Here is a 14056-nt window from a genome sequence, read left to right as displayed (position 1 = left end):
CAGTCTGCTGATCAAATTCACAGACGACACTAAAACTGGAGCAGTGGCCACAACTGAGGAGCAGGTACTCCAGATTCAAAAGGATCTGGACAAACTATGGAAGTGGGCAGGAGACAACAGGATGGCGTTCAATGTGGGTAAGTGCAAGGTCTTGCACTTGGGGCATAGGAATAGCTGTCATAAGTACAGGTTAGGGGACAAGTGGCTGGAGAGCAGCACTTGTGAAAGGGACCTTGGGATACTGGATGACTGCAGGCTTAACATGAGTCAGCAGTGTGATGCGGTGGTCAAGAGGGCGAACGCCACCCTTGGTTGCATAGCCAGAAGTGTGGCTTCTAGATCAAGAGAGGTATTACTACCACTCTATACGACTCTGGTGCGCCCGCAACTGGAGTATTGTGCTCAGTTTTGGGCCCCTCATTACAGAAAGGATATAGCCAGGTTAGAGTCAGTGTAGCGTAGGGCCACAAGGTTGGTGGCCGGTTTGCAGGGGATGGGGTATGAGGCGAGACTGAGGGAACTGGGTCTCTTCAGCCTGGAGGAGACTCAGAGGGGATATGTTGGCAACATACAGGTATGTGAGGGGATGTCACATGGAGAAGGGCAGAGACCTGTTCTCCCCTGCAGAGGAAGGCAGGACACCCTCTAACGGAGCAAAGCTCAGGGAGCAAAGGTTCCATTTAGATGCCAGGAAGCACTTCCTGACAGTTAGGACCCTGAGGGTGTGAAATGGGCTTCCACGAGAGGTCGTTGAGGCCCCATCGGTGTGGGTGTTCAAGGACAGGCTGGAAGTGCACATGATGGGCATGTCGTGAGCGGAGCCAGCTGGTGCCGGAGGTCAGACTAGATGCCCGGCAGACCCCTTCTGACTCGCTCTGTTTCTATGTTTCTATGTATCCTTCCCTCCCTCTTATTTTAACAGCACATTCTACACCTAAATAAATGTGAAGTCCCAATGTGTTTGGCTTGGGCTTTTTACCGTTTTCTTTTTTGAGATTTATGTATCAAAGGAAATCATATTCTTGAACAAAAGTATACAATTATTATCCATATTTTAAGCTAATGACTACCAACTTGCTTCAGTTATTCCGTATTTGGATCACATCTTCTGGGAAGGACAACATGCCTTAGCTTGTATTTCTGATCTATAGATATATTCTGGGGTTTAGTCAGAGAATGAAAGAAAGAGGCCGCATTTAATTAAATGCTCTCGCCTTGCTTCCATTCCATTTCAGGATATCTGATTGCGTAAATTATAGCATGGCTTTTAAAAATGTAGAGGTAGAAACTCACTGCAAGCAAAAAAACATCTTGAAAGTGACCAAGAATTGGATGTATACTATTAAAAACATCCTAGGGATGGACAGATGTACGTACACACACGCACGTGCATGCACACACACAGAGGGAGGGAGGGATTATGAAAAGGAGTTATGAGAGCACACACTTTAAATAATATCTGGTTATCTGGCTAGGTCAGTCATTACTATTCACTGTTGTTTTAAATATAACTCCTTCAAACTGGTCTGTGGGCATTCTACCACAACATTATTAGAACAAGTGTTACAGACACACACATATATGTATATTTGCCACTTCTTGCTATTTCTCTGTAAAAATAATTTGTTTAACATCCCAGCATGAGCTGCCAGCTGCATGAGTTGTAAAGAGACAGTTTATAGGAAGTGCAGAGCTAATTTGCATGCTGAACTACATTTCTTTCTCTCTGCATTCACAATATATATTGAAATGCAAGAGAGTTATAGCTTAATCTCATTGAGAAAGCTTTGAATCATCTTAAACGCTTAGAAAGTCTTTATAAAATACCACCATCCAGATAATTTGGATGCTTTGAGAGACAGGCATCCTGGGCTTCAATTCACAGCAAAAGAGGAAGGAGATCCCATGATTTTCCAACTCAGTCAACAGGTCAGCTGCATGATTCCATTTTCACTGGATATGGATAACCATGCCGGTTTCACAGTCCTAGATTCTGTAGTAGTTTTCTGTGGTTCTAGAAGCAGGAAGCAGCCAATAAGGAATGACTGAAACACAACCAGTAGGCACATCTACAACCATATCCTTATATGGTTGTTGAGGCTCATCTCTAGTAGTAAATATCCACAATGATAGACCGCTCCAGCATTCAGTTGTTGCATGCAGTAACCCACAAACACATCTACATACAATTATACAATACATAGTTCCAGCAGATTGAATGTGCCAGTACTTTCTTAACACAAAGATACTCCCTGTTCATCTGAAAAGCATTCTGATAGGAAGCAGCATTATCAGTCTAAGGTACAGTATAACTACTGACCACCAATAAGCTCACTCAATATGCATGGTTACTTCACTTAAAAGTTGTTTGAAAATGCATTCTATTGCATATAACCAGTTGAATTATTAGAACTCTGAGGAATGACAAGTACACCAGAACCTGAAGACCTAAAAACCTGTCATTTCTCCCTATATTTTGACACCCAAGATGAGAACCCCATTTGAGTAGTTTTTTACTATTAAGTATCATAAATAACCACAGTGAAGCTGTGATTATTCCATAGCTCTTCAGAACTGATTAGCAACATACAGTTTATAGAGAGTACAATCCCATGGTATGTATATTACTGAAGAAATGTAGCTCATTTATGTTTCCTCTGCTGATATTTGCTTGCAATATATGACCAGGGCTTCAGTCAGTGGTTTGATCATAGTTAGAGACACATGGACCTCTCAAGTCTAGCCAGAGTTCTATGATGGCTTGCCCCTTCATTTCACTAAATGAAATCATAAGAGGGCTGCTAATTTGACCAAGGAACTGACATAGTGATTGGGAATATTTATTTAACATTTTCTTCCCAATCCTATCAGTTCCATGACAAGAAAAACAAAGGCATGATGCAAGGGCCTGCTGTTTCCCACTACAGCAGCTTGAACATGTAATTTTGATTACAAGGGGAGAACAAATAAGAATATACCCCAGTTCTAGAACTATTTTGCTGATCAAATTAATGCCCCTCACACGTACACATAGTAGCTGCATTATGGAAGGAAAAAAAAGATAGGAGGTCAGTTATGGATGTCTCACTGAATCATGTAGTTTGGCCATAGTATTCTTAAAATAGATTAGATTATTTTAGTTATATATAGGTCTAACAGATGGACAGAAAGGCACTCACATTCCAGCAAATATAGCTAAAGAGAACAAATAGAGCTTTACAGAGATTTTCAAATGTGCTCAAAGCTGTAAAAAGATGCCATGATCTTCCTGAGACTTTGTTACACCATCAGTCTTGATAAACTTGTTTCAGTTAGCTGGCAGATTGGAAAACAACATAAAAGGGAAACAGCAGTGAGGCTTGTTTTACAAAGATACCTTATGGTTATGCAGTTTTCTCCTCCCCACTGCCTGCAAATTCTGCACTTCCACTGTGCAAATTTGATGAGCTAGCGCCCACTTACTTGAGTTCTCATAAGTAATTCTTCTTTAAAAAAGCATACAACACACTATATTTTAAAATATAATTGAAAGAGGTATTATGTTAACCAACTACAGTGGTACCTCGGCTCACGATCACCTTGGTTCATGACCAAATCGGGTCATGAACAAAAATTTCATGAAAATTTTGACTTGGGTCGCGAACTCCGCTTTGGGTGGCGATGAAGATTGCAGCCATCTCCCCACCCACACTGAGTGGGGAGATGGCCACGATCGCAGTCGCATTCGTGCAGGGAACACATGCGTGATTGTGACTGTGCTGTGCCGCGCCCTTCTTTCCAGCAGGAGTGTGCCTGTGATCACGCACATCTTCCTTGAACGAACGCAACTGCGATCCTCGGGGGAGTGGGGAGATGGCCACAATTATGCTGGTTGGGGGGGGGAGATGGCCGGGATTGCGCCCGTCTTTCCTGCAGGAGCGTGCCCATGCCAGGATTTCACTGAGAAGCACCACCCCAACATAATTGTAACGAACAGAGTGTTGAATCTAATGAACAATAATGTGGTCTCTCATTTCTGGATGGTTCTGCAGTGCAGGAAAAAACAAGTGACTATAGACAGATTTTTCACCAAAATTGACCCTGCAGCTAAGAGACAAAGAAGAGAGGAAACCCCTGAAAGAGATTTCCCCAGCATCCTTATGGAGGGGGACTCTTCCTCAAAACAGTAACCTCCCCCCCACCTAGGTTAGTGATCGCCACTGTACTGTACTTTGCTACTTTGTTGTTCTTTGTCACTTCGTTTCAAAATTTCTGATTTAAAAAAAAATACAGAACAGATTAACTTTATTTACATTGAATCTTATGGGGAAATTTGACTTAGGTCACAACCAATTTGGGTCACAACCAGAGTCGTGGAACGGATTAGGTTTGTGAGGCAACCCACTGTATCTTGGAATATTGAGCTATCTAGTTTAAGAAATGCCCAGGTAATTTATATCCTCCCTAACATTTATAGGATATATAACATATCTGCTTCTCACCAAAGGGCATCTACTGCATCAACAGAATGTAGTGAAATGTCTAAACACCAATTATACTTTCAGATGTCCTCTACAATCATGAAAAACTGAAAAAATGTATTTTAGATATACTTCATAGTCTTTGTCCAATAGAAAAATTCAATACACTTAGATATGGGCCAACATCATCAGCAACATATTTTAACTCCTCTTCCTTTTAAAAGTTTGAGATTTACCTAATAAGTCCCCAAAACCTTCAGACATACAGAAGCATATAGAACAGTGGTTAAGTCTAGTTCACCATGTTCATAACAGAGTCACTCAAGAGCCGCTTCACACATTATACTTTCCTACAGAAATAACCACTTTACAGGAAGATGCATGTTTAGAATAATATGAGAAGTTTGGAGTGTTTTCCCCTGCTTTTCATAAATCACATTAACATGCATTTCATACAAAGATATGAATTCCTTTTAAAATAATTGCAAAGTATAAAGTAGTCTTTAGTAAAATGATTGAACTCTTCTGTGCCCTGTCCAAATTTGCCTTTCCTAATGAGTATAGTGTAATATCCCAGAATCCTTTACATTTCCATTGAATATAAATGAATAAACATTCTTTCCCTTTCGCAAAGATAATTTGTGAGCTAATTCCTTGTTGCAAAACGAGAAAAGTTGCTGTGACTGGTTTGATATGATTAGCATGGCCTCTCCTGCCAATGAAGAAACGGCAACTCTAGAGTGAGTATTTCAATTTCTTTACAGTTTAAAACTTACCAAGTTGCACTGCATTTCAGTGCTTCTGAATTGTGCAAATGGGTTCATATTTGTTATCTTTTTCCTGCTCCTTTGCAAGTATGTGCAAATTGGCTACATGTAGTTTCACCTTGATAGTTCCTTCATATGTTTACCTTCTCCAGTTAGGGGCTTCCCTTAACAGCTGGAGCATAGCAGGAAATTGACAAACCAAGACTACACACTGCAAACAGATGAACAGTCTATCCGAAGTGCCATTTGGCACTCATTGGCAATGGAGGTGGCACCATTATGATGAGCAGCATGAGGTTTTTTTGCTGCTCTTGCCAGGTGCTTCAGTAAGTAGCCATTGGGCAAGCCACACTGTTGGATTTACACATCACAACAAGCAATTCTGTAAATAAACCACCCTCAACAACCCCACTATAACCTATAGGTTCTCAGGATGATTTGCATAAAACTACCCACACTGAATGGTCCACATTGGGCTTGCACATCATGGTAAGCCACACTAACAATGCTTACAACCCACTGTGGCTTACCATAACATGTAAGAATGTTTTTCTAAAGGGAGCTTCTACTACATGGATGGTTAGCCGCACAAGAAAGAACCATACTTTCCAAAGTATAGTTTTCTCAGCATCAATAGTACCTACTGTAAGTAAAGAAAACAGGTGCGTAGGTGCACTTCAAATGGAAGCACTGGCTTCCAGTTCCCTGCCGTCTTTATTCCCCAGTATATTTCTGGGCCACTCATGGATCCAAAGACATTCTTAGGAAGTAAAGATGGCCAGAGGTCACTGTTTCACCTTGAAGTTTTTCAGCATCCTTGGAAAAACAGAGGGGTCCTTCTGCCTGGAAAAGGGAAGGTAACTTGGAGGTGGCAGGAGAGCTGGTGGTGACCTGATGAAATGAGAATTGGAGGAAGTAGAAGATTGGCCCAACCCAATGGGGTGGAAGAAGCAGTAGGGAGAGCAAGGCTGCAGTAGAAAAGGAAGGGAGGCAGGGCAGTAGGTGACCCAATGTAGGGGAGGAGGATGGAGGGAGGGAGGCTGAGCAACAAGAAGGTTTACAGAGGCCTGTGCAGTGACCTGCAATGGGAAAAAAGTGGGAACCGTGTGTCTGGGGGAGTGATTCTTAGAGAAAGAAATAAGGATCTGGGTGGATCTTGTGTGTTATAAGTGTTGGGAGGAAAGGAGTGTGTTTGGGAGGTGACAGGAGAAAGCTTTGTGGGTTCAGGTTCAGACTTCACACCTGTGTTGCATTCAAGTTCTTGAACAAGCTACTTGTACTTTAACCTCACCAATATTGACTAACTGTGAAATGGAGATTTTGTGATGGGTTGCATCTACCAAGGAACCCATTACTACTCCCAAAAATGCTAAATGTGCCTACTAGCCCAAATAATTAAGAAACTCCTCTGCAAATGCTTCTGTCATGTATTTTAGAATATTAACCTCCATTTCATTAACTGTTGGTAATTAAAAAGGAAAAGAGGGGAATCAAAAATTGCTTATGATGAAATTAATCCATTTTAATTATTTGTATCCCTTTCTGTGGATCAAGCTTTTAATAGTAACTGAAATACTACATTGGAGAGCCAGTGTAGCATAGTGGTTTAGTGGCTAGAATGTTGCAATACACTCAGTAGATCTGGGTTCTACTCAGCCATGGAGTCAACTGGGTGACTTTGAACCAATCACATATTCTCAGCCTAACCTACCTCACAGGGTTGTTGCAATGATGAAATGGAGAGGACCTTGCAAACGTGCCTTGAGTTCCTTGCAAGACAAAGAAAAGCAGGATATAAATGTAAAATAATAATATCACCACCTAAGGAGCTCAATATTCAGGGAACACTGTTGGTCTTAACAGAGAGTACCCTCTAGAGCAATAGGAACTGGTAACTGGCACTCCCTGATAATACATGCAATTACTACTAGATTAGCCCCAGTAAAGGGGGCACGCTCTTTATACTAGGCAATAAAAAACATTTCAATGCATCTGTCCCCTGACCGCAATCATTAAAATTAGTAAATCTCTGATATCCTACTGTATCTCCCTATTGCAGATCTGTATCCTAGTGTATGGAGAATTTTTATAGGCATAAAACTGCTAAATTCACAAAATTAGTCTCCTTGAACCAGAGCCTCACAGGAAAATCATGTTTAAAAAACAGGCACAAACCAGCATGGATTTTAGGATATCACCTTGTGGTTGGCACAAACTAGCCATGTTTACCCATCTGTCCTCTTAAATCCATGCATCCCAAGCATGGGAGAATACTGCCATTCAAATAGTTTGGCTTATAAACTAGTAACCAGTTTGCATTCTCTGGAAAAAGGGAATGATGTGTGTCACATTTTATTCAAGTGGAGGCAAACCTGACATCACCTCCTAGAAGTGCATAGATACTTCCTATGTCAAGCAGAGTAACTCAACCTACTTAACAGTTTAAGGAAATAACCAATCCAGTATTAAAGTGCCTACACTGTATTTGGCAATGGTATATTTTACACTCTTAAGACAAATCATCAGTGAACATTTTAAGTAATTCCATTTACAAGAAACAAATAGGACCTCCCAGCTACAGTGTGCAGAATGAATGACATCTGGCTCTATGGACAAGCTTTTCTCCACATTTAAAGCCTTTGTGCATCAAGTACTTGAGTAAAAACTCTTTCCATTGAGTAATCTGTCCATATTGAGACTGTTCCAATTTTGTTCCCACAGTGAAAGAAAGCTTCTTGGCAAGGAGAAGCTATCTGCCAAGTCCAGAAAAGCTTCGGAGAGAGTCTGATGATGCCAGAAGCCTACTCTGAATCAGCATTCTCAACAACAAAACTATGATGGGTAAGAGTAACTTGAAATGGAGCTTCAGTGCAGAATATCTGGTTATGCGTAAATCCATGTACCCTTATAAATATATGGAATACTCCCACACCCACTATAGGAATGCACAAAGAATAAATGAATGCCTCTATATTTTCTTGTTCTTGGTTTCTGGGTGTTCCTACAATAAATTGCCTTCATTAGCAGTCCATGCTCGCATTCAGATACCATATTACCCAATGGTTTTCCATAGGTCTTCTTTAAATAATGTCTCTAAAGGATAGCTGTTGATTGAAAAACTGTTAAGAATACATCTCCAACTGTCAGGGATCGTTAAGAGTCAGTCCAACTAGTTGATGCTAAAAAGTAAATAGATAAGTGTGATCATTGACTAATTACAGATGTCAAAATATTGCATTCTTTATCATAGTCTTTTATGGGTAGGGATGGTAGTAAGACTTTTTTAATGGTCGTAGTTTATATTATTAATGTAAGAAAGATTATTCTAAAAACAAAATACTGTAGAAATCCCTTTTTTATATTATACCATTTATACAACTTTATACCATTTATTTTGTGAAATTAGTATGGTTTTTGCATACACTATATGTCAACAGAAATTTGAATACCAATTTATAGGCTGTTTATCCCCTTTCCATCCTTGTCTCATCTGCAAATACAGATTCTGGTTAGAAATTAATGCTAAGGAACTATAATTCTGTTCAGAGATTATTGTTTCTACATCAATATGTATCAAGAAGGATCTTGGATGGGACATTAAAGGATCAGAAATACAAAACTTATGTCATGGCTGTTTTCATAAATTACATATTTATTATGCATTCAAAAATCACTTTTTCTTTATTTCATATTAACACAGAGAAGTGACATAAGACACTCTAAAGTGTTCTCTTAGTATCATTTGTGGAAAAACTGTTGCAAGGAAGCAGATTACTTAATACGGTGAATCTGCCAGTACTCATCAGAAAAATAAATCTATAGTTTGTGATTGAATATAAAAAATTGGAGCCAGATAACAGTATACACAGTCTAGCCAAGGAATGCTGCCTTAAAAGAAAGTATCTGAACATTGAACTCCTTATATAAATGTTAATATCACAATGAATAATGTTACTATCTCTGAAATATACACAAGCAAATCAAACCATGGAAAATGTGTGCATGCATATGAAGTTCTTTATAGTACAACCCTCTTACATAGACCTGGCTCTCATACGAGGCCATAATTTCTTTAACCTAGGGCTTGTTGAATTTTCGATTGTCATGGACCTAGTTCACACAAAATAACAACCCAGAGTATGTGCTGAATATAAGTTGAACATAGGTTGTCACTGAAACACAGGTTATTGAACTATGGGCTGTCATTTTGGGCAAACCCTATACTATGGTTTAACTATGCGCTGTTAACCATGGACAACTGGAGTTCATAACCTAACAAAAAACCTAACAAAGATGTGTATGGTACGTGGCTCTTCTGTTCAGCAAGTCTGGCCACCCCTGTAATATTGTATACAGCCCATGGGCAATATCCAACATACAGCACTTTACCCTTTTCTGTTACACAAATGTAACCTACTGTCTGAGCAATTGGGAACTAACACTTCCGACAGACATCCCAGAAACAAGCAGAAAAGCTCCTTTTTCCAAGTTCTGCTGATCTACTTCATTCCAGAAATGAAAGCTTCAATCATGTTTTCCATCATTGCCAGAAACCTTGGCAAACAGTGATTCTAACATAACAAACCATGCTTTCCTATGAACTCTGCTTGTGGGGAGCTTCTAATTTCTTCCCTTCAGTCAATACAAGAAAAGGGACATAATGGTTTTATGTCATGTTTGAACACCACCAGTCTCTCCACTTCCAAAAAATCTTTGCTTTCTCTTTTCCTGTGAACAGCCAACACAACTGTTTCTGTTGCTTGGTTGCTGGGGTTGAAAAAGAGTTCCTTTGCAGTCCAGCTTACTCTGTCCCATGTTCTTAAAAACCAAAGTCAAAGAATGGAGGCATCTGCAGAGGGGTATATACTTTCCCTCCTCAACACTTCATGCCAATATAAACAAGCCAATATATTCTACTTCTGTTATACCCCCATTTGTATATATGTGGCAACTGAGTTGCGTATTTTGTTCAAAATCAAATTTGGCAAGAGTACAATGAGCACCACCCTCTGATATTATCCGCACCACCCCAAGGTACCTGGAAAGATCCAGCCTAGCCTGTTAGTCATGGACTTGTTTTGACATCAGTGTCAATACTGCAAGCATAAATATATCATTTAACAGGATGTTTACTCTCTCGATAATATATTCCAACATTCACATATGGAAAAACAGTTTTGAAAAATAGAAAAGAAATCCCTCTACTAAATATTCTGAGCCTGCTCCCCACAAAACGGGTTTAAGGTACAGTAATGGATTACCAATCAGTAAGAGAAAGATTAACAATACAGAGACACCACACACTCACCCCTCCAGTGGAGATTAATTGCATATTAAGTACCACCATATTAACAATGTGTATGAAAAATATGTACTCCTGTAGGAGGAATTCTTATACTGCAATAATGAAAATGTCTATTAGCTCAGTTTTAACAGTACAAAACAAAGTAGCCCATTACATAAAACAAAGTTTTCATGTGCAAAACCCTTGCATCTGAACTCTATTGGCTTTTGCTATCCATCGACACTGAGGTGATATTGGAAATGCACTTTGTGAGTTTGGAACTCTTGCACTGCTGAACTCCAGCAATGTTTTCTTGGTTCACTACAGTGTAGCTTCAGTATTCAAATCACTGTCTGACTCACTTGGGGGTGTGTGCGGAAGAAGCAGCAACCTTATTTTAGCCCACACTAAGGAGCAAAACAATTTTACAATTAGTAATTTAAAACACTGGTTAACTGAAGAAGCTTTACAACTGGGCCCTTAACAACATAAAATTTCTCTATGTGTAGTTTAGAATTTCAGATATGAATTCTTCTGGAACATCTAAGCCTCACCAGGGAAGACAACAGCTGCTTTTATAGCCACCAAATCAAATAAGAAAAATAACTTTACATACCTTTAAAGCACATTTCTGCCCTGTCACCTTGTGAAAGCATTCCAGTACTTTGCCATTAATGCCAAGACCCAGGACTTGCTTAGAAATTTTGTAGTCATCAGTAACAGCATTTTTCTTTATTTCCCCCTTGACAGGGACAGCACCCCCAGGTAAAGGTCTTGCACTGCTTTTGCTGTCTTCTTGAGTCTCTGGTGCAGGCCCCTGCTGACTCTCACTTTGCTCCATAGCAGGTGCAAGTTCCACACTTAGAAAAAATATTTGCCAGTCATCCCCACTAGTATATCCTTTTCTGTAAGGTTCATCAGGTATTTCACAGAAAATATTTCAAGCAGGCTGAATCCATTTCCTATGACTTCACCAAAGGATCTCCTTTGAAAAAAAGTTAAAACGGAAATCTCAGTTAACTATGAAGGTATAGAATGATGAATGACTTTTCCTCCCCTGGTTCTGTGCTATGGGACAAGCGGCTCACAGAACTCTAAGAAATGCAATTCACCTAATAGTATCATTAAGTGTGACAATCAGGTTAACCCACAGTTGGTACCTTTGTTTCTAGCAGAATGCTTGTGCCTTCAACCATTGTACAACAGAAAGAAATTCAACAAGCATGCTTATCACTGCATTTATGCAAGAAATGCCAAAACTGTCACATTTTTGACTACTGTGCACGTGTAAAGGCGTAAGCAGGAAAAAGTGACAACTGAGCTTAAACTTTTCAAAGTAAAAATACCAATACCAAAAAACACCATAGCAAATTATCAAAAGCAAAAATTGTGTTAACTTTACAGCTTCAAAATTGATATGAAGGTCAGTGACAGCAAAACTCTGATTTTGATTAGAGTGGCCCTACACTAAGAACTGACAAATTTTCTCCATGGGAAAGAAAACAAATCAAGACTCAATGAAAGACTGATTCCAGACAGCAGTGTTTGTGAGAACTGGATGAGCTGAAACTTCCATTCTGCCTGATAGGTTGTGCTGCACCGATAGCCTACTGTCCTTCATTGCTTTGAGTTCTTAGTACAAAAAGGTGAAGTATGTGTAGCAGCAGCAAGCACACTGGGGACAATAATACGACCTGTACTGATCATTGCTAATCCAAAGCTGAGTAACCATGATCACCATAAGCAGCTAAGCAATGGCAACACCAGTTCAGCCACTGGACCACCAAAGTAGTATCTTAGGAAGCACAGTTTTCTGTTCAGCTTTCCAAGTTGGTGTTATAAGGACTGGTGCGGATGTTGCATGAAAACACTTCAATCCCATACAGAACTGGAAAACTGGGAGGAAAGCAAGGAAAGATCCACTTATATGCCATACTATGAAAACACAGAATCCTATATGATCCATGTACAATTCATACTGTCTTACTTTCAGGCCATACCTTTTCGTTTGAAATTTGGGTACAAATAGCCTTACCTGAAAGATATTGCTGGGTTAGATTTGTTAAAGATTTATAAGACTTCTAAAGTGTGTCTTATAAGCATGTGCAAGGCTTTCTGTCTTGCAATAGCAAATAACCACAGCCTGGTTATCAGCTGCCATGAACTGAAACAGCTCTCAAATCAATAAATGTGATTTCAAAGCCAGAGCAGTTCTCTTTGTAGAAATTAGTCACCATAAACATATTGGAATACAACCCTTTAATGAAACAAAAAATTAACAACAAAGACAAAAAGCATGGGTTGACTAAATGGATTGGCAAAACAACTGATTTAAGTGCACTGTAACTACTCCTGCGCTTACTCTACAAGGGAGCGAATTAAAAGAAAATCACTATGCACACCTGACCTGCATGTGTTACTGCATCTGACTAGAGGAAAAAAGGTCAAAAGATCCCCAGGTCATGATGAAGGAAAAGCCCCTCCATAGATCAAACTTGCAGAACTACCTACTCATTCTCGGACAGCATCCAAGCACCGATTCGTCCTAACAAGTCAGAAGGTAAAATACCTTTCTCTCTCAATCCTGACTATGATTGCCAGATTTAAGCCCTCAGAAGGCCCATCATCTTTTAGGGAGTTATGTGGTAGAGAAAGTTTCCACAGGTGCTGCTTTCTCCCGTCTCAGATTACGCTGATGGGGAAAGCTTCACCTGGTGGAGTTTTGTTTAAAGGAACAGGAGTCCCTTCAAGGCTTGAACTGGGAAAAACTTCATGGCAGCCAAATGAAGGGAAGCAGACCAAACAGGCGGTGCACCGTGCCAAGCAACTCTCCCGCGAGGAGAGTCAGGTATGCGAAGGAAAGAGGTCCTCCCCTCTCTACAAAAGAGCCCCAGCTCGCGCTACATCAGCGCGTGTGGAGAGAAGCGAGAGAAAAGCGTGCGAGCAGAGCTGACGAAGCTTCCGTACGGGGCGGCTGGCTGTTACCTGCGTTGGGCGCATGCTCTTCACAGGTGGTCGCTCAGTGGCTGCTCCCTCCTCAAAGGAGCGGCAAGGCGGGGAGGGGGCCGGCGGCCATAAAAGTTCCCGCCGCCCCCGGGCCCAGTCAAGGCTCTTCGCCAACCGCGGAAGACAGACTTTGGCGGCCGCTCATGTGACTCCCCGCCCGGGCTGGCCCAACCCGGTCCCGGCAGAAGCAGCCGTCGGGGGGAGGGGCATGGAGGAGGAGGGGACACGTGCTCTGGGACACCTGGCCGCAGATCGGGCAACTGCAGGCGGGGAGAGCAAGAAGGATGGGGTGCTCCTTGTGGCCGTGCGCGGAAATATGGAGGCCGGCGGCGCTGGCCCCAAAGGAAAGGGGCAGAGCAATGCTTCCTTAGTACAGCCATTCACCAACCCTTGCGCAAAAATAAAGGGACCAGCAAGCAAGTGCTTCTGGGACTTGCTCGCTTCACGGAAAGGGTTCCTGAAGCGAAAGGGGGGGCAGCAGCCCCTAGTGCTTTCGCTTAATGAAGCCGCGAGGCTTTGTAACAATGCCGAGAAGCCCG

General features: G+C 41.0%; 1 protein-coding gene across 1 annotated transcript in view; it reads right to left on the bottom strand.

Annotated features, from left to right (window-relative positions):
• Nucleotides 1-13620, bottom strand: part of MAPKAPK3 (MAPK activated protein kinase 3) — an 83693-nt gene extending 70073 nt beyond the window's left edge. Inside the window, exons 1-2 of the mRNA XM_044451561.1 lie at nucleotides 13497-13620; nucleotides 11128-11496 (exon numbers count right to left, since the gene is read on the bottom strand). Of these exons, the coding sequence (XP_044307496.1) occupies nucleotides 11128-11352 (225 nt within the window). The 5' untranslated portion in view covers nucleotides 11353-11496; nucleotides 13497-13620. The remainder of the gene's footprint in view (nucleotides 1-11127; nucleotides 11497-13496) is intronic.
• Nucleotides 13621-14056: the final 436 nt, after the last annotated feature.

This window comes from Varanus komodoensis, unplaced genomic scaffold, assembly GCF_004798865.1.
Source record: "Varanus komodoensis strain SLA01 unplaced genomic scaffold, ASM479886v1 scaffold6_2, whole genome shotgun sequence".
NCBI lineage: Eukaryota > Metazoa > Chordata > Lepidosauria > Squamata > Varanidae > Varanus > Varanus komodoensis.
The sequence above is the reverse complement of the archived record's forward strand: the minus strand, read 5'-3'. Positions and strand labels throughout refer to the sequence as shown.